The 21,762-nt window shown below is 36.8% G+C and overlaps 1 protein-coding gene across 2 annotated transcripts in view; it reads right to left on the bottom strand.

The window, feature by feature from the left end:
• The window catches only part of LOC136036515 (uncharacterized), a 59,028-nt gene extending 37,285 nt beyond the window's left edge, over positions 1-21,743 (bottom strand). The window contains exons 1-2 of one of the 2 annotated variants that reach the window (XM_065718816.1): positions 21,654-21,743; positions 6,285-6,419 (exon numbers count right to left, since the gene is read on the bottom strand). In XM_065718816.1, coding sequence (XP_065574888.1) covers positions 6,285-6,392 — 108 coding nt within the window. In that variant the 5' untranslated portion in view covers positions 6,393-6,419; positions 21,654-21,743. The remainder of the gene's footprint in view (positions 1-6,284; positions 6,420-21,653) is intronic. The other variant, XM_065718817.1, reaches the window with a different exon arrangement.
• Positions 21,744-21,762: the final 19 nt, after the last annotated feature.

Genomic DNA, 21,762 nt, shown 5'->3' with positions numbered 1-21,762 from the left:
CAAGGTATTACGAGGAGGTAAACCCCTCATATGCGCAATAATTTCTGCTCTCTTTAAGTTTTAATGCTGCTCCTCACTTTCAGTAAAAAAAAATCATATTTATTTTTTCATTGTTCTTTTTTTTAAATAATGCTAAAAAATCCTGCGCCCCCTTCATTGAAAGTTACTTCCCCCATGAGAATTTTTTCCATGGAAAGATCCTCCAAAGTAACCCCCCCACCTCAACTCTCCCTCCCAAACCAAAAAAATCTCCCTGAAAACGTCCGTACACTTCCCAGTAACCATTACTATATGTAAACACAGGTCAAAGTTTGTAACTTGCAACCCCTCCCACGGGGACTGCGGGGGAGTAAATTGCCCCCAAAGACATAGTTATTAGGTTTTTCGACTATGGTGAATAAAATGGCTATCTCATAATTTTGATCCGGTGACTTTGGAGAAAAATGAGCGTGGGAGGGGGCCTAGGTGCCCTCCAATTTTTTGGTCACTTAAAAAGGGCACTAGAACTTTTAATTTCCGTTAGGATGAGCCCTCTCGCGACATTCTAGGACCACAGGGTCGATCGATCACCCCTGGAAAAAAAACAAACAAAAAAACAAATAAACACGCATCCGTGATTTGTCTTCTGGCAGAAAATATAAAATTCCACATTTTTTAGATAGGAGCTTGAAACTTCTACAGTAAGGTTCTCTGATACGCTGAATCTGATGGTGTGATTTTCGTTAAAATTGTATGACTTTTAGGTGGTGTTTTCCCCAATTTTCTAAAATGAGGCAAATTTTCTCAGGCTCGTAACTTTTGATAGGTAAGACTAATCTTGATGAAAGTTATATATTTAAAATCAGCATTAAAATACGATTTTTTTGATGTAACTATTGGTATCAAAATTCCATTTTTTAGAGTTTCGAATACTATTGAGCCGGGTCGCTCCTTACTACAGTTTGTTACCACGAACTGTTTGATAAGTTTCAATCCAGCCAAAAAATTTCCGTAAAAAAAAAAAAAAAAAAAAAAAAAAAAAAAAAAAAAAAAAAAAAAAATCAATTCCATCCACTAAAAATGGGACTAAAAAAAGATAAAAAAAAAAACTTTTCTTGAACAGCTTGAAACTTCCATCTGTGAGCCCCTGGGTCATGAGAAATTTAATTCACGAAAGCATAGACTCAGGGGATATGTCCCCAAAACAGGAGCCCAATTTTTTTCGGTTATTTGGTTAAAACTTGTATCTACACATCCAAGGAGAGTCAAATGTACAAAAAAAAGAAGTTTTGCTGAAAACGTAGTCGGAAAAAAACCCCAAAACTTGTTTTTTTTCTGAGCAAATTACAAATATAACCCACGGGAAAAGAAATTCTAATGTAGATTAGGGGACAAAGCTCCCCAAAAATAGTTTAGAAAAAGATATTTTTCGATTAGCTTGAAAACAACACATAATTTTAAACAGGTTTCTTTTATAATTATATAAATGAAAAATCAAAATTGGTTAAATTTTTAAAATTCTTTTTTTTATGGTATCATCACATTTTAAACAGTAGATCTAGTTTCACTAGTCTGGCATGCCAAAAAATGTTACAAATTCTGTTTTCCTTTCAACTGAAAATACAATAATCAGTAAATGACGTAAATCAGTAAATCAGTAAATGGCAATAATCGGTAAATTGTAATCAGTAAATCAGTACTATTTTAACTTGAAATACAATAATCAGCAAATGACATAAATCAGTAAATCAGTAAATGACAATAATTACTAAATTGTAATCAGTAAATCAGTATTTGTAATTGTAAATCAGTAAATCAGTAAATTGTAATTGTAAATCAGTAAATCAGTAAATGACAATAATCAGTAAATTGTAATTGTAAATCGGTAAATCAGTAAATGACATAAATCAGTAAATCAGTAAATGACAATAATCAGTAAATTGTCATCTAATAAATCAGTAAATGACAATAATCAGTAAATGACGCTTCTACTGATCAGCCAATTCAAAATATCGCTTCAACAGACTAAAAACATTGTTTCAAAAATTGCCAACATTTAATTCAAAAATTTTATCAGGCATCAACTTCCTTCAGTTTTGAATTAAACAAAATGAAAAGAAACGCTGCAACAAAAAAAAGCGTCCTTTTAAACCTAAAATTAGACGTCATAAGCATTAAGATTTAGACAAAAGTTGCCCTTATAGCCTGGCGTAATATATGAATAATTATGTATAATTACGCCCTCCAAATCTGCCCAATCTATCTATCAAACAACGGTTTTGAATTCAAAGTTCGCTCATTCATCGAATCTCTTTCTTTGCTGAGAACTCGTCAAGAAAGGAAGAAACCCTGAACAATACTGGCAAGACCCGTGTTTAATGGTCGAAGCATTTTTTACGATTTCGGACAAGTTTGAATAATTCCCTTCCTGAATCACGTTGTTCTAAGTGTGATCGATCCTTCCTGGCTCCGGTGGAAGTCCGATTAACTGGACTAATTTAAACTCGTCAACTAGCATATCCTTTTGCGTGGCGATGGATAACTTCCTGGCAAAATATAATTTTCAACAAGTGCAAAAATCTCTGCTGAGTATTTGCTTAAGGGCATATCTTGCGGCCACAGAAGAATGCTTCTAAGGGCGCTGCACGAGCGTTTTGGAAGCTTGTCTAATGACTCGAGACAGTCGACAATCTCGTCACTTACAACTGTCTGTAGCGTTGGCGCTAAGGTCTTTTCATCTCCCAATGGCTAAAGCGTTAGTTCATCCTTAAGCTCTTCGGTCGCTTCAGGTTTCAAAACTCGTCCAGCCAATGTCAAGACCAGCAGATTCAGCTCCGTATCGAGTTCATGCACTAGGGTCTCTTCCCCTTGAAACTCTTCGGTGAAATGCGTGAAGAGTTTTGAACTATCAACAACAAACTGACACTCTGCTTTGATGGTCAGCTGGATGATCAGCTGGATCAGCTGGATGAACAGCTGGATCAGCTGGATGAACCCTTTGTACACATTTGATTTCATAGGACTACAGTTTTTCTATGGAATGGATTTTCCATGGACAGTTTTTCCATGGACAACGAAGTACCCAAACAGAGCTGGCATATGTACCCTCGGAGAGGCAGCTCCTATTGTTAACCATCTGGTGGCTACGTGTTTCAAGAAGCGAGATTAGGGATTTCTCTTGAATCTTCACGTAGTCTTCTTGTCTAGCGGACCAGCCACTAAAAAAGTACAACTCTTTGATGATCAGATCGGAACAATTATCGCCAATTTCTTGCAAACCTTTCCGAAAAACCTTGGGTACCAAATGTATCTTGAAGGTACCAATATCAAGGAGAACTTTGCTACCTGTCAATTCACTTTTTTTCACTGTTAATGTAGGAAAAGTATTTTGTTCATGTTTGGACCGTCACAAATTAACGCTAGTAGTCTAGAGATAGATAAATCACTCGTCAATCGTTCTGGCTATTTCTGACTTCAGCTGTGGCATTTCCAATAAACGCAGTTTTCAGATGTCTTTCTACCATTCGTTTGATCTTTTCGGACCAGAATCGGATCCTCGTTTGAAGCTCTTTCTTACTTTCTGAGTTTGCGGTTTCGTCAAACCCGACAACATAATAACTGTTGCCGCTTTCCCCGAGGTTCATCTTCCTGAAATGGGGTCCAAGAGCTTCGGTTTAGAAATAAGCTAACTTAGTTGACCCGAAGGAGAAGTTTTTGACTAAATTATCTCTAAACATTTTTCCAAATACATCTGCAATTCCGTCTGCGGATTTCCCAGAATAGTCAGACTCGATCATCGCCAGAGCCCCATGTAATGTCTGCAACTGTTGTTTCATCTGGCACTAGATAAGCACCTGTGGACAGTTTTGCCGGTTCATCACTGTCCATGGAAAATGCCTCCGAGAGACGAAGCTGATTCGGCGTTAGCTTTATCGTCAAATTTTTCTTACGTTCAGCAGTTCTGGCATGCTGTAGTAAAGCGTGGGAGCCCTTATCGCAGACGAGTGTATTGCAAATAAAATAGTAGAAAGATAACAGTTTTCCCGTAGCTCCACATCATTCTTTTAATTGGTGTCCCGTCATATCTTTCTCTTCCAAAGAAGATGGTAGAAATATATTAGTATTACCAGAAATGCATTCAACAAAAAAAGGGCGCCAAGAAGTAGTCGAATAGTTTAAGAAATGTATGTAAGCTCAAAATCGTGCAAGAAACCTGAAACCTTTGTATTTTGTGCATGGAACCATTCTCTTATTTTTTTTATCTCTGTGTAACAGTGACAAAAGAGTTTTTTCTAAGTAATTAACAAAGCCAACCGAACCCTGCAACCTCCTAGCCTATTGATTCTAGAGGTAAAGATGTCACTCCTTTTAGTAACTAGTCTTTCCGCTTTATCCACACAGTAACACTGTAGCCTATGTAACAACACGTTTTGTCTTTCTTAGACAAGCCAAAACAGGCTACAAGAATCTTAATCGAAACAAAAATGCTAAAAACCGCACACTCATAGGTATTGGTAGCCTTCGTAATACAGAGCTTTAAACCAAAGCAAGAAAAGGGACTTTAGGGATCTTTATCAATTTAACAGACCAATTGGGACCTTCATTTGATTTTAGGGACTTTGTGGCAGCCCTGATTCAACCAGATGCTTTTAGCTAGCGTTTATAGTACCACGGCACTTCCTTACATAATGTATACTACCCCCCTTTTGGAAACTGCTAACAAACACTGATCAACACAGAATCAGATCCTTTTTTCCGATTTGCTAAATATCTATTCCGCCTGCCTCCATGGTACAGCAACTCACAAATTGTTACTAAATTCAAAGTAGTACACCCTGAAGTCTCAGTTTCTAGACAAATTGCAGAACATAAATGCTAATTTGTACTTTGTTAAAATGAATGGATACGAGTACTAAAGTATTCATTTTGTCGGGTTTTCCAACATTGGTATAGGTTTCCTGTGCAATTTTGGTATGTTATTTTTCAGCTTTAAATTCGTACCTAAGATTGAGTTCTACCCATCTACCGAAATAGATTTTAGATGAAGAATCCGTGACATATTCATTGAAAATAGTTCAAAAATGGACAATTTCCGTATTTTTTAAGCAAGTTTAAATTCTTCTCCAATAAAGCTTAAGAAATAACATAGTTCTGATTTGGTGAATGTCTTGTCCTTTTGGCGTAATTTACCCTCGAAGGATTTTCGCAAAACCACTTGTTTCAGAGTGAACACGTACCTTAAAGTAAATAATTAAGGGGTTTCCATTTATTGATTGTATCTATTTTTGGTTTATTTTCGCATGAATATGTTGATGTTTTATGAATGGATTTGATTTTGCTTCCTTTTTATTTTGTTCTTGTTCTCATTTTATCTTGATTTGATTTTTATTGGTTTCGTCTGCATTTGTCCTGCACTAGGCTTTAATCTGTCACTAATATCATCGTTTGTTTATTGTCTTTTTTTCTTTCTCTTTTTCCATCTTAGTGCTCCATCCTTTTCTAGTTATCAAAAAATAGTAAATTTTGCCAGGGACTCCTTTAGACCAATTACTGGATGGAGGACACCTCTAAGTGAACAAAAACAATGGATATTTGGTTTGAAAAATCCAAATGTAGCAATAAATACCGAAAAATCACTGAATGAAAAAAAAACATATAGTAATAACACAGAACTAGGAAGCAATTCCCAAGAGAATAATTATAAGATACGAAAATCATTAATCTGTATTTCCTTCAATGAATATATAATTATCTTGAGGGAATATGTAGGCATACTCTTTCTCTGTTTGCAAAACAACTTCTTGAGTTAAAAAAAAAAAAAAAAAAAAAAAAAAAAAAAAAAAAAAAAAAAAAAAAAAAAAAAAAAAAAAAAAAAAATTGGTTCCCATAAGCTGGGGTCTGATAAGAGCAAAAAGTATTTTTTCCAGACGGCTTGAAATTTACACCTGTAAGTTCCTTGGTTAAGTTCCGTTCAATGAATATACAGTCATCTAGAAGGAATATATGCTGTTTGTTTGCTTATAAAACAACTTTTTCAGTTGGAAAAAAAGAGAGAAAAAAGTATGTAGGCCAACCCAAAACATGGGATAATCTCTCTTAAAAATGAAATAAAACTAATTACCTGGAATCCAGTTAGCACATGTATCACTGAGGAAAAGCAAAGGATAAACAGCCAAACAAGGAACATATACCATTTGTCTGCTTTCGAAACAGCTTTTTGAATTAGAAAAAAAGAGAAAAAAAGTAGATAGGCCAACCCAAAACATGGGATAGTCTCTTTTAAAAATGAAATAAAACTTAATTACCTGGAATGCAATGCAAAGTGCTCCAGTTAGCACATGTATCACTGAGGAAAAACAAAGAATATACAGCCAAACTTTTCCTCCGACTGGCTTAGGGGTTTTCAGCCCCATCTTTTTCTATGAACAACTGACTGAAACCTGAAAAACAGAATTATATACTATTTTAGTCAAATTGACGTTCCAATAAACATCTAAGCAAATACACAGGATTTTTTTAGGGGAGAGGGGAGATTGGTAGTAATAGCAGCTATTGTTGTTGGAGGATTAGTTGTGGTGGGTATTTTTAGGAAGAATTGTGGTGGAATTAGTTGTAGTAGGAGTGGTAATTGTAGAAGCAGAAGTATTCTTGCAGCCCCATCATTGTGAAGAAAAAATTGAATGAAACCAAAAAAAAAAATTGAAAAATATCATGTATTTTGTTCCATTTTCCCATGCATTTTTAAAAAGAATGCATGGTGAGAGTAGTAACAGTAGTTCTTGTGAGAGTAGTCAAGATTAATAAAATTTATACATGAGCCACTCAAAGGCCAAATTGATTAACACCATTCATAATCAAACACACTAAAAACGACAAAAAGAAAACGCAAATAAAACAGATATTCTGTTTACATGTATACATGTATATAATTTGAAAATTCTGTGGTAGCAGAGTAAATTGATCTCAACTTCATAATACAGGGCCCAAAGTTTGATTCCAGCTACTACAAGGTTTGGCGACAGGTTTACTACCTGTTCCTGCAAAAAAAGAGGCCCGCAGCTGGAACATCAACAATTGTGGACACCATAAGCACCGCCAATGGCTCTTGAGTATCTTTATCCTTATTGAGAGTGGCAAGAGGGTTATTTTGAAATGACTGAGCGAATTAGGGAGGAAGAGTGGTAGGAAGGTGGGTGACAGGAAGGAAGGGAGGGAAGGTGGTAGGGGGAAGTATTGTATGGATGTGTTATGAAAACTATATCATTGAAAAAGTCTTGTTTATCGTTTGCCTCTTTTGTTCCTTTTTTCTCTTTCTTTTCTTTCATTATGTCTTTTGATTTTTTTTCTGGCTAGCATCTTAAGCTACATGCTAGTAAAAACATCTGTTTTTTAATTAGTGCAGGGGTTGCATTTTGTAAAAATAGTTTTTTTTTTCTATTTGTGAATGAAAGAGTTCATGGTAACGAACTGTAGTAAGGAGCGACCCGGCTCAATCGTAACCAAAACTCTAAAAAACGAGAATTTTGATACCAATAGCTACATCAAAAGAATCGCATTTTAATGCTGATTTCAATTATAAAAGTTTCATCAGGTTTAGTCTTACCCATCAAAAGTTACGAGCCTGAAAAAAATTCCCTTATTTTAGAAAATAGGGGAAAACATCCTTTAAAAGTCATAGAATCTTAACGAAAATCACACCATGAGATTCAGCGTATCGTAGAACCCTAATGTAGAAGTTTCAAGCTCCTATCTACAAAAATGAGGAATTTTGTATTTTTTGCCAGAAGGCTGATCACAGATGAGTGTTTATTTGCTTGTTTTTTTGTTGTTGTTTTTTCCCCAGGGGTGACCGTATCGACCCAGTGATCCTAGAATGTTGCGAGAGAGATCATTCTAACGGAAATGAAAAGTTCTAGTGCCCTTTTTAGTGATCAAAAAATTGGAGGGCACCTAGGCCCCCTCCCATACTCATTTTTCCCCAAAGTCAACGGATCAAAATTTTGAGATAGCCATTTTGTTCAGCTTAGTCGAAAAACATAATAAATATGTCTTTGGGGCAGATTTACTCCCCCACAGTCCCCAACTTTGACCAGCGTTTTAAATACAATAATGGTTATTTGGAAGTGTAAAGACATTTTCAGGGGGATTTTTTGGTTGGACAGAGGAAGATGTTGAGGGGAGGGGGCAAAGTAGGAGGATCTCCCATTGGAGGAATTTGTCATGGGAGAAGATAAATTCCATCAAGGGGGCGCAGGATTTTCTAGCACTATTTTTAAAAAACAATGACAAAATAAATATATAAAAGTTTTTTCCACTGAAAGTAAGGGCCAGCATTAAAACTTAAAACGAACAGATTATTACGCATGTGAGGGGCTCATCTCTTCCTTAAATACCTGGCTCTTTACGCTAAAGTATTTTTAGTAATTTCAACTAAATTTATTCTACAGCCTTTGCGATTGAGGGGTCAATCTTAAAGAATTGGGACAAAATTAAAGATTTAGTGTAAAGAGCGAGGTATTAACGAGGGGGCAGACCCCCTCATATAAATATTAAACAATTACGAATATAGAAGTTCATTCCGTAAGTTAATTTGTATTTTATGTATATTTTTTAGTAATAAAAACGTTCGTTAAAAATTAAGAATTCTAGTTGCCTTTTTAAGTAACCTAAAAATTGGAGGTTAACTAGGCCTCCTCCCATACCCTTTTTCTCAAAATCGTCTGATCAAAACTAAGAGAAAGCCATTTAGCAAAATAAAAAATTTATACCCAAACTTCGTCTTAATTATTCATTTGCGGAAAGCCAAAATCAAACATGATTTAGTTCAAAAGCGTTCAGTAATTAAATAAAAAAAACAAGTTTTTTAACTGAAAATAAGGAGCGACATTAAAACTTAAAACGAACAGAAATTACTCCTTGTATGAAAGGGGCTGTTCCCTCCTCAACGTCCCGCTCTTTACGCTAAAGTTATTTACTGTTTTATAAAGTAGAATTGAGAGAAAGAGTCAAACTTTAGCGTAAAGAGCGGGACGTCGAAGAGGGAACAGTCCCTTTCATACACAGAGTAATTTCTATTCGTTTTAAGTTTTAATGTCACTCCTTACTTTCAGAAAAAAACTTGCTTTTTTTATTTAATAAAGAAACCTAAATCGATCTGAAAATGGAGAAAGCAATAGAACAAAAGATTTTTTTGGAGAATCCAGCTCCAGGTCACAGTCATAATTCTGATTCTTACCTACATCAGGCGTAAATTCAGAACAATCCTGGGGGAGAAGAAAGCAAAGTCTATATCTCAATAGACAGCCTAAAGTGGTATGAATTAGCAGTTCAGTGAAAACGAACACAACCACATAAGTCTTGAAAAATTGGGAAAACCAAGAACATTTTTTAATGAAAAAGACATCCATATGCAGATAGGTAGTTTTATGCATTGAGGGCGCCAAGTTTGAAAATAACAAATGTGTATGAAATATCGGCAGGAAGTGGGCAAACACATATCATCATGGGACTCTAGAAACAGTAACTTTCCTATTTATAGGAAATTTCTAGTCTATTTATAGGTTATGCATTATAGGCATAACCAAAAGGCTTCAGGAGAAGGAGTAGAGGTAAATGCATTAAAACAACACTTCTAGTGAGTCTAAAGTGAGTCTAAAGAGACAAACCCTGCCATAAATCCAAGCTAAATTATTTGAGATATAACACTTCTCTGAGTGAGTGATTTGTATGTCTTCCTCTATTTTACAGGCCAAAAATCCTTTGGGGGATTGGATAGGATATTGCTGAATGTGTATTTATCATGAATAAATCTTAAATTATTTGAAGTGACTTACTCACAAAAGAATCTTTTTAGAAAGATCAACTAGGCTATCCTATTCTGTTATTAAATAAAATAAAACCAGTTTTTTCAACTGAAAGTAAGATGCAACAATAAAAATCAAAGTTTTTTAAATGCTTAAAGTTTTTTTTAGTACTTTAAAAAAAGCTTCTTATTCCAATTAAACAACCCTTGTGTTTCAAAAATTGTTCTTAAAAATTTGAGAGACAAAAAGTCAAACATTTATGTAAAGAGCAAAGGATTGAACCCCCCCCCCTTCATGTACAGTACAGTTTTTGTTCATTTTGATGCTGCTTCTTACTTTAACTTGAAAAAACTTTTAATTTCTTATCATTTTTCAAGTAGTACTGGGATATCCACCTCCAGTTCCACGGGAATCCACCCCAACAAAATTCTTCTCATGTAAAATCCCCTGGAAAATTCCATCCTCTCTGAAAATGCCCCCCCCCCTCAGAAAATTTTCTGCAGACAATTGCTCCTGGAAGATTCTCTTTCCCTTGCCAAATATTGGCCGCCCTGGCCGAGTGGGTTGGTGCGCTGGATTCGGGATCCTGTGTCTGAGAGGACGCGGGTTCGAATCCCGGTGTACCCAATTCTTCAGTTTGGGACGGGGGTCAGTGGCGTGATCCTGTAAGCTTAGCCAGAGTCGACCCAGCTCTAAATGGGTACCTGGAGAAATCTGGGGAAGGTAAACAGGAAGGGTGTGCGAAAGTACAGGTTGGCTGGCCCCCAACCCCCCATTGCACTTCCTGGCTGAAGGGCCAAGAAACGGAGATCAGCACCGCCGGTATGAACTGTAAAGTCTAAATGCCGCATCCTATACCTTTTTTTACCCTTGCCAAATAAAATTTTTCCTTAAAAATTTTTACATGTAGAGATGAGTCATTAAAAAGAAAGTAAGAAATAAAAGAATTCCATATGTGAATTTTTGCAAATTTCTCATGCAGAAATTTTCCCTTTAAAAAATCACCCCCCCCCCCATCCCAAAACATGTCTACATATTTTCGAATAGCAAACAATATATGTAAACAAAGGGTAAATTCCATAGCTTACAGCCCTTTCCCCAGGGGCTATGGTGGGTCATATTATCCAGAGAGGCATAGTTATTGGATCTTTCAAATTTGCTGAACAAACACCTTCAAATTTTTCATCAGATGTCTTTGGGAAAAGGGGCATGGAAGGGGAGCTAGTTGCACTCCAATCTTTTTAGTCACTGAAAAAGTGAACTAAAACTTTTAATATCCATTTAAGTGAACCCTTTCCTGATTTTCTAGGACTATTTGTTCAATACAATCACCCCTGGGAAAAAAACAACAACAAGAAATAAATACACATCTGTGATCTTTGTTGTTGAAAAAAAGAAAAAATTCAACATTCTTGTAGATAAAAGCTTGAAACCACAACAGCAGGGTTTTCTAATATGCAAAAGCTGATGCTGTTGTTTTCATTAGGATCCCTTGTCTTTTGGGGGGCATTTCCCCATTTTCCAAAAACACAGGCAGATGTTCTCAGGGTTGTACCTTTATATGGGCAACATTAAACTTAATGAGTTTCATACATTTGGAATCAGCAGAAAAGCCAACTCTTTTGATGTTTAATTGCTATTAAAATTCTTTTTTTATAAGAGTTTTGGTTCCTACTGGGCTATGTTGCTCCTTACTTACAGTCCATTACCAGGAACTCTTTGACATTTATCTGTTTAGTTGACTATTGACATATCAATAGTCATGAATTCCTTGATAATAGCCATTAACCTGACAATGCATCTCCCTCCAATATATCCTTCCTTAGACCTTAGATCCTCCTGTGCCTCCAGAGGCGCCCAGGGCATCAACGAGAAGCCGCCAGTCATCCCTCATGTGCGCCGCAGCAAGGACATCTTCCCACGCCGGTTGAAGGGAAGCATTTATGTTTCGCAATGTTTCGCAGGTCCGTCTGATAGGTGCGCCTCCAATATCATTATTTACGAATTTCTAATTGTGGATTATTGCCTCAAATAGTGAGTCAAAGACATTTTTCCATACCTAGTGTGTTATTTTCCTTATTAATAGACCCTAAAGTGTTATACTATACTTACTTACCTTGGATTTTTATTGTGTTTGATTTGTTTCTAGTTGGTGATATATAAGTATAATTCCCTAGAGATTTCAACGTGTCCTGATTTCGACTTTTTTTTTTGTCGCTGTTGCCGCTCCGAAGTTGCCAATATAATTTCTTTTGGGCGAATTTGAAAAATCAGCCAAAAAGTCGGCAGCCGAAAACGTTTGGAAAGTTTGGTTATCATATTCAAAGTCCAGTGAAATTTCGTCAAAAAGCCACCAACAGACCAGAGAATTGAAGATTGTGTGATTTAAATGTGTTTGTCTAATTAGGCTAAACTTACAAGACCTCTGTCAAGAGATTTAGATAGTAAATGACTTCAGCATAGGCTTCAGTCTAGTCAAGGTTACTCTGCTGAATTTCATCGGCTGTCGAGTGAGGATTGGTTGTCTGAAGAATTATCTGGATCTAAAATCAAATTCTTTTGAAGAATTTTCCATGCAAAGCGAGCCGCGAAATAATATTCCCGATAGGTAAACGTACACAGGTTGTAAGCAGAAGAGGGGCGGGTGCCTGCCGCAAGAGCCGTACGTACCTGCTGGTATTTAGTTACCCTTAAATTGCGGGGAATAGGTGAGCAGGTCCCGACGCTTCCCTTATACTTGTGTACGCTATCCGAAAATTGCGTTGAATGCTGTGACGTAAGCGATGGGGACTCTCGTACGCAATGCTGTACTGAACTTTCTCACGCGATCCATGCAAGCGGGGAACAAAATTGAAAGCATTGTTAAGCGAGCTGTGGAGTTCTTTGATCATGCTGAAATTCTTAGTGCGAAGGAGAAACTTATAACGCTTGCCAATGAGATTGGTTATGATTACGTCTATCGGAAAACGGCAAACGATTCTGATAACATGATGGAAATGGCGAAAATCCTAGCCCTTTGCGCTAAAGAGAAAAAGCCCTTGCCTACTTTCGTAATTTTTGATCCGCAGGAAGTGCCCACCTGCCCTGATGAAGTCAGTGCCTGCGTGAGAATAAAAGTAAACGAGATGTGTCGAAAGTTTGATGCCGGATTAGGGGCTATCGCGGATAAGATCAAACTTGCATCTGAACAGTGTGCTCAGCAGCTCGCCGGGGTATCGCAGCAATGTACTACCATAAGCGACGCTATTTCCCAGGGCTCACCCACTCCCCGTTCAGCAGCGAATCCGCCATCAAAGCCACTTTACTCGGTGGTTGTGAAAGCAAACGATATGCCGCCTGAGTTAACGTCCCCACAATCCCGGAAAGACTTCTTTGCAAAGGTTTGCCCTAGCGACGTAAGCTCCGATTCTCTTACTCTGAAACGTAGCAACGATGAATGGAAGATTCTTGTCCAGTCTCGAGATGCCGCTACCCAACTTGCAGAAGCAATGAAAAGGAAGAACATAACCACTAAAGTCAAAGTTCCCCAGTTTGTCGGTATCATGAAAAGAGTACCCTCTTCAGTTAGCGAGAGTGAACTCTGTCAAATTGCTGGTTGCGACAAAGTGGCGCAATGCGGATCTACGAGAGCGTTCAAGTTATTCTATGCAAGTCGACAAACACTTGAAAACGCTATCGCGAACCCGCTGAAGATTTGTTTAGAACTGTTCAGGATTGAAGAGTTCCGCTTTCTACCGAGGAGGTGTTTCAAGTGCCATGCTGTTGGTCATTTAGCAGCTGACTGTTCACAACCAGAAAGGTGTTCGCGCTGCGGTGGCGATGGTCACAGCTCTAGTAAGGACAACCCATGTAGTAATCCGCAAAAATGCCTAAACTGCGGCTCTAGTAGACACTCTTGCTACCATGCTGCTTGTCCCTTTAACAAAGCCCAGCCTAACACTAGCACGTAAATGGAAAATCGAATATTCTGCTGGAATATGAACGGTAAAGTGTTGGACAGAATCCCCCTTCTAACTGACCTTTCTAAAGAATATAACTGTATTTGCATACAGGAACACTTTCTGACCGATGATAGTGTAAACCTTCTAAAGTTTTCCTCGGATATGCATTACCTCGTTCAACCTGCGCGAAGATCTGGGACTCGGGGTCGTCCCTCTGGTGGCCTAGCCATAATCACGCGCTCTAACTCGGGGCCCCCCGTGTGTGTCGAGCAGAATGAATGGTTCCAAGCTGCCAAAATGCATGGCGTGTTTTTCGTAAATGTTTATTTACCAACCAATTACAATGACATCGCTTCAGAAAAGAAGTTTGCAAAAGCATGCCAGAAGCTCGGAAAGTGCCTCCTCAGTTTAGTCCAGAAATCATGCCCTGTTATAATTCTTGGTGACTTTAACTGCAATCTCGACGATCATTCCTGCCCTCGGGCTGTACTATTGCTGAACGCCTTACCAAGCGGATTTAAAGTTGCTAAGAAGGATAAGTGCTATTCCTATATCAGTACCGCAAAAACCGTCTCAAATCTTGATCATGTAGTAACTTACAAACTGGACCTAGAGTCAGTCTCGGTTGGATCTGACGGTGCCTATTCGGATCATTTACCTCTCTCTTTTGCAATACCAGCCGTCAGTCCCCAGTGTGCTCCAAAAACCAAGCCTGAGCCAGCACGTGATTGGAAAAAAGTAGTCCGTGAGCAGTTCCAGCTCAATTGTGAACAAATTCTGAAGAAAATTAAAGTGCCTTTCCACCTCCTACAGTGGGATTGTGACCTAACGGAAAGCGAGATACGCCTGCAACTGAACATGTATTTCTACGAAATTTGCCACTCCTTGAGAGTAGCTGAAAGGGTTGCTGTCCCATTACGTAGCGTCCGACGTGGGTCGCGAGTGAAAGGATGGGCCTCTAACAGTGAGCTTGTGAAGGCAAGAGCAGCTGCCAAGTTCTGGCTGGGGGTTTGGCACGAGTGCGACCGGCCAAAAAGCGGGGTAGTCAATGAATTGCGGGTTTATACAAAACGGCGGTTCGCGAAAGAGCTACGAAAACATCGTAGTAGCCTCAAACGGGAAACAGTTTCAAAAATCATTGAAAACCCTAATTTGGTCTGGAAGCTCCGTGCCAGGCCTGTAGAAAGTACGGGACAAAATGCTAGTGATATAGATGAGGAAATATGGGTAGATTATTTTGCTGCTGAATTCTCCCCACCAGATGAAGTGAAAAATAAAAAGTTTAGCGAAGAGCTCGATCAGCTTATGACGAAAGAGCATAATTACCTCGTGATTTCTAGTGCGAAAATAACCCACCTTTGTCAAAAATTAAAGAAGAAATTATCCGCCGGTGCCGACCAAATCTGTGCTCTACACCTACTGAATGGTGGTCCAGTTCTATCGGAGCATTTAGCAATAGCTTACCAAATTATACTAACACATGGTATTGTACCGGACATTTTCTGTTTAGGTGTGATCACTCCAGTTTTGAAAAAGGGTAAACCTGCTCATGAACCATCGTCATACAGACCCATTACTGTATCATCTGTGTTTTGCAAGCTATTTGAAAAGCTCATAATTTCGGACATTAAAGCTAGTTGTAAAGTGCCTCCCCACCAGTTTGGATTCCAAGCTGGCTTAGGATGTGCCCATGCCTTGCATGTAGCTGCAAATGTTCTACTGGATGCCCACATTTCGAAAGAAAGCCTAGCTATAGGTGAATATGATGTACAGCGGGCTTTTGATTCGGGTATCCATTCTCAGAATATGGTTGAGCTGAGAAAGTCCGGAGTTGACCGTGCTATTGTCAAACCCTTGAACGACATGTATAGTAGGCTCAAGGTCCGTATTAAACTGTCAGGTAAATTAAGTCGTAGGTTTGCTGTGGTGAAGAAAGGTATAAAACAGGGAGCCGTATCATCACCTGATCTGTTCAACAACAGCATATCGACGGCCCAGTCAAAAGTGGCCCCTTGCTGTATTTTTAAAGGCATTGACGTGTCCCTAGTTGGGTTTGCAGATGACCTTCTAAACTTTTCAAGAATTTTGTCTTCTTTGGAATCTAACTTTAAAATTTTGGAGATGGAGTATGATGAAATTGGGTTGAGTTTTAATGTGACAAAATGTGAAGTACTGTTATTTAACTGGAATGCCTCTCAACCCGAAATCCAACTAGGGTCACAGGTGGTCATGCCCTCTAAGTCAATTGTATACCTGGGTCTGCCGATCGGTGAAACTCTTCAGCATACACGAGCACTGCTTGTAAAGCACATCGAGAAGAAGATCAGGTCAGCTTATGGAGCTTCGGTTTCCTCCAAGCGTAATCTAAATAGGTCGCTGCGTGCACAAATATTTGTTGCTGTTGCCTTACCCCATGTTCTTTACGTTTCGCCGTTCTGGAAGTTACTTACAAATTCGAATAAAGTAACTATAAGAAGAATATTCTTCAGGTACCTCAAGTTCCTACTTGAGATGCCATTAAGAACAAGTAATTCTTACCTAACGAGGCGGTATTCAGTACCTGACCCATTTACTGCGGTGGAAGCGTGTCTTGAAAAGTACCGTGATAGAGTAGAAGCGAGTAACCACCAGTGGACCGCCATTCTTACATAGTTGTATTATAGTTCCTTCGTGATTATTTTCATTTCAAGAAGTTTCGTTGTGTTTTGTATGTGCGTTTTCTTCTCTTTTGTTTTTTATCCGTCTTTTGTTCAATTGTGACGGGTTTTTCCAATATATTTATTATTATTATTATTATTTATATATATATATAAATATATACATATATATATATATATATATATATCATGAAATATATATTATATATATATATATATATATATATATATATATATATATATATATATATATATATATATATATATATATATATATATATATATATATATATATATATATATATATAAACATATATAGTTACATCTGCAAAATATTCACTGAAGTCACTAAATATAACTCCAAGATTTTATTGAGCTTACTTTTAGTCAGGGACTGACTATTACAAAGAGCCTGATTATTTCTGCAATTGGTAAACTGAAGAAAAAAAAGTCTAGAGGATTTCATGGGATATCTGCACAGTATTAGTTGTTGTGTTGTGAACATATTTAGCAAACATTTAGTACTCCTTTACCAAATGATATTTAATCTGGAATTTGTCCCTGATTCTTCTCCAATTGGATGTTTGATTCCTATCCCTAAGAAGAATAAACCTCCTTCTGAATGTTTGTCTTTTTGCGCAATAGCAAGTTTCAACTTTATTTTGTAAAATTTAAGAAATTAATGAATTGAGAACTAAATATACACTCCAAGCCCACCAGTTCGGTTTTCAGTCTTAACTTGGGTGTGGTCATACCCTTTCTGCTTTGATATCTGCTTTACTTGATGTAGAAAAACACAGTGAAAGTATTGTTTTAGTTGTCCATGATGTAAGATGTGCAGTTGATTTGCTTCTTCATAAGGAGATCACATTTGACTTGGGTTTATCCCGTGTTCATCCTTGCATCCTAGCCCTGCTGGCTGACATGTATGAAAAATCTGACAGTGGAACTTAGGCTCTCTATACTAGCTAAAAAGTGTACTAGTCTTTTATGTATTTCTGCTGTTCTCTGTAAGAAAATCCCCTTCTCCCAATAAATAAGGGGGTAAAACAAGGTGCTATTTCATCACAGACAGTGTTTAATAACAGTATTGTAAGGCCACACTCAAAGTCACTTATGACTTAAATTCTGCATGGTATTGTTGTCTTTGATTGGTTATGCAGATGATGTGTTGAGCCTGAGCTGGTCTTGAAGCTAATTATATTATGTTGCAACAAGAGTATGCCCATATTGGACTCAAGTTTAATGCTGAAAAGTCTGAAGTGCTGCTTTTTAACTCAAAATAAAATGCTGGTCAGAGTGTCACACTTGGTGATTCTTGGTGAGCTTGTGGATGATATTATATATTTGGGCCTCCCAATTGGAAAGCCAATACTAGAGACATGGTGATTATAACTCTCTAATTTTCAGAAGCAGTCTTCTTTTACATATAGCTGTATAGTGGCAAATAAGCAGAAGTTTGATTGTCATCTATTGGCCCTGGTGTACAATGCTAATGATTTTGCCTCATTATCAGTACCTTAGCCCATTTTGGTGCATTTCTACAGCTAGAGATAAATTGAAATTACACTCAAAGTACTACATGTATGCAAAGTTTTTGCTGCATTTACCACCATAGACAAGCAATTGGTATGTTATTCACCAGTACAGTGTTAGCAACCCAAGAAGCAATTCTGTTGCAAATTGACCAACATAATTCATCAGTTTAGACAAACCCATGGGTCAATGTTTTACAGCAGTAGTTGGCATCTGTTTTGTTTGTGTCAGATTAATTAGTTTCTTGTTTTTTTTTCTTTTTTGTGCTCCATCTGTTTTTCCATTGATGGGTATTAAATATATTAATATATATATATATATATATATATATATATATATATATATATATATATATATATATATATATATATATATATATATATTTGTATATATATAGTCAAGGATTCTGCAAAGACCCCAGATGCATTTTAAATTGCATTATAGGCATAACCAAAAGGCTTCAGGAGAAGGAGTAGAGGTAAATGCATCAAAACAACACTTCTAGTGAGTCTAATTTTCTAATAAGACTTAGAAATCATAAGAGGGTTAACTTCTAGTAGCTTGGCAATACCTTCCAAGAGTAAGTTTTTGACACTGGTTTCATTGCTGAAGTTTCACTTTCCAAACCTAGCCTTACCCCTTTCCAAGATAAAAAGTGGATTGCCTAGAATTTTACCTTAATTTTGCCCTGGGCACCACCAACCCTAGGAACAGCTCTAAAAATTTCAACCAATTTGTTTTTAATATAACACTTTGCAGTAAAATTATGAGGTTCATATAACTGGCTTACCAATGAAGTGAATATACTACTTTTTGCCTTTTTTAATGTTCTTTATGAATATAATAATTGCTTCTACTATAAATTACAATTTAAGCACTTTTTGAGCTTTTAAAAATGACAGATTTTCAAAAAATTATGACAGTTCATATAACTGTTTTACCAATAAAGTGAATATGCCACCCAATGCCTTTTTTATGTTCTTTATGAATGCAATAATCACTTCTACTGCAAATACAAATTTAAACACTTTTTGAGATCTTAAAAATGAAAAATTTTCAATTAAAGTATGAGCTATCACTTGTTTTCCACAAAATAATAGAACTACTATGGTTTCTTAGCACCATCTTTTTCCAAAAGATAATGCTAATTTTTTTTAGCACTAAAATTATTTATAATAAGGTTAGTTTAGCAAAGGGTGAAAAGATTTGGAAAAAAATGGACAGGTATTCTTTTCAGAAGAGGTGGAAGTATTAATTGGAGTGCCCCAGGGAACCATCTTGGGACCAACTTTATTCAACATTTATATTAATGATGCACCAACCACAGTCAAAATAAAATAAGTCTTCATGCTGATGACTCCAAAGTCATTGGACCTGTTGACACACCCAACAAGAGAGCCTCTATGCAGAATTCCCATTGGGCAACTTTGTAGAGGCTTGAATTCAATGAAAATAAATGTCAAACAATCCACTTTGGAAAGAAAAATGAGAAATGCCCTTATCATATGTTAGGAATGGATGGATCAAGACAGACTATTATCTTGTCTGAAGCAGAGAGAGACTTGGGGGTCATAGTCAATAAAGAATTAAAATTCACTATACACACACAGACAGCAGTAGCCAAAGCACTTCAAACTCTTGGCATTATAAAAAGAACAATCACTAGTAGGTTACCTATGGTGATGACTAAATTATATAAGGCATTGGTCAGGCCTAATTTGGAGTTTGGCATGTGTGTTGCTAGCCCTCTCAACAAAAGTGACTAGCAGAAGTTAGAAACAGTTCAGTAATGGGTTACAAAAGCAATTGAGGGATGCAAATACTTAAACTACAAATCTTGTCTGAAGAAACTGAAACTCCCCTCTCTTGTCTACAGACATAAAAGGGGTGATATTATTATGACACATAAGCTCCTGAATTATAACTCTCCATTAAATAAGCTATTTCAACTTGACCAGTCTGCCAGAACTAGGGGGCAGACTCAGAAACTATATCAGAAAAGAGCTGCCACTAGACTACACAATAACTTCTTCACTTAGAGTATAGTGAGTTTGTGGAATTCTCTCACCAAAGAAGCAGTCACAACCTGCTGCCTTTAAAAAAGCTGTGGCAAACTGAGTAGGATGCTGTTGAGAAATCCAACCATCATCATCACTAACCAGCAATTCTACAGGATTTAACCCTTATTTTGCTGGACAATGTGATTTAAGGTAATTTAAGCTAAAAAGGCTCTAAGTGGTATGTTCATTTTATTGGTAAGTCAGTTATATAAACAGTGATAAATTTACCCATTTTCCAATTAAGACTAAGGAAAATAAGCTAATGGTAAAGTCCTACTTTAGCTACTATTTGCTATCTTGGAAAGGGGTTAAGCTAGGAAAACAAAACTGACAGTAGGCCAATGAATCCAGGACCAAAAACATACACTAAGAAGGCATTGCCAAGCTTCCATGTTAGATTTCTTCTGATCTCTGAGTTGTAGAAACTTGCCTACTTGACAGGTAAAAATACCTTCTCAAGTCATACTTTAGTCTTTAGGCCTATACCCATCCCTGAATGTTCATTTTCTTACCAAAATCCCTTTCCAAAATAGGCTAGTAAAAAGTAGCTAAGCTAGAAATGTACCAAAATAATAAATACAATTCCTAAACCAGCTTTAAATGGCAATTTTTCTTACCAGCTTTTTTTAATCAACCATGCTTTTGGACTTTTAAAGATTGTGGGCTGTTTTGAACCTTTTAAGGGCTTACTATAGAATTCAACCTAAAAGGCATCATTGAATAATAAATAACATCAAGTAATAGTCTCTACTCACTTAGATCCTGGCTAAACTAACTTGTTAACAGCAAATTTGGTAAAATTCTATTTAATTGACTTCTTGCTATCTCAGAAAAGGTTTAGGTTAGAAAAATGAAACTTTCAGGGATGAATCTAAAGACTAAAGTATGTCCCAGGAAAGTATTTTGAAGCAACTACCTCCACTCCTTCTCTCTCTAGAGGGCCCTGACCTTTGATGACCTTTAAAAATATATGTGTTATAAAAGTGAAACCTTGCAAAATAGATCTTTTGCTTAATTGAAGTACAACAAAATTGTTTTCAGCTTCATAACTTTGCTTGATTCCATTTTATAAGGTTTTAAAGATATGCAAATACATTTCCTAAATTAAAAAAAAAAACATTGATATGGCTCAAAATTCTACTCAAATAACAGGAATTGAATTTACACAACTAAAGGAAGAGGAAAAGCAACTAGTAACTAAAAATTAAGGTAAAATGTTGTTTTGTCAAAATTTCAATAGGTATAGACCTGTCATGTAGCACATTTCAGGGCCCTCTAGAGGGAGAAGGAATGGAGGTGGGCACTTTAAAATACCCTCCCGGGACATACTTTAGGCTGTAGACCCATCCTTGAAAGTTTCATTTCCCTAACCTAAACCCTTTCCGAGATAGCAAGAAGTCAATTAACTAGAATTTTACCGCAAATTTACCCTTCCCAATATCTTCCCATGAGATCATTATGACTATGGATACACTCCTAAGTTTCATTCTCAACTACTTAATAAGACAGAGAAATCTCCAAAACTAGAATTTGGACAAAAAGCACCAAGGAATAGTATAGACTTAAGCAAGTAGGCTATTTCTGAATGTTTTAATTTGAGAATTTTGTTCTGGAGTGTAAATCCAGCATTAGCACCCAAAGTAAACGTGGACTATAGTAAAAAATTAATCAGCATACTGCTTTCCAGCAGCAATAAGTCTTCCCAAAAACTAGTCCAAACTAGTCCAAACTACTTTTTCAATTCAAAATTCTTTTTCAATTTGTTTTATTTCTTGTCTAAACTAGT

This window comes from Artemia franciscana, chromosome 15, assembly GCF_032884065.1.
Source record: "Artemia franciscana chromosome 15, ASM3288406v1, whole genome shotgun sequence".
Classification (NCBI taxonomy): domain Eukaryota; kingdom Metazoa; phylum Arthropoda; class Branchiopoda; order Anostraca; family Artemiidae; genus Artemia; species Artemia franciscana.
The sequence above is the reverse complement of the archived record's forward strand: the minus strand, read 5'-3'. Positions and strand labels throughout refer to the sequence as shown.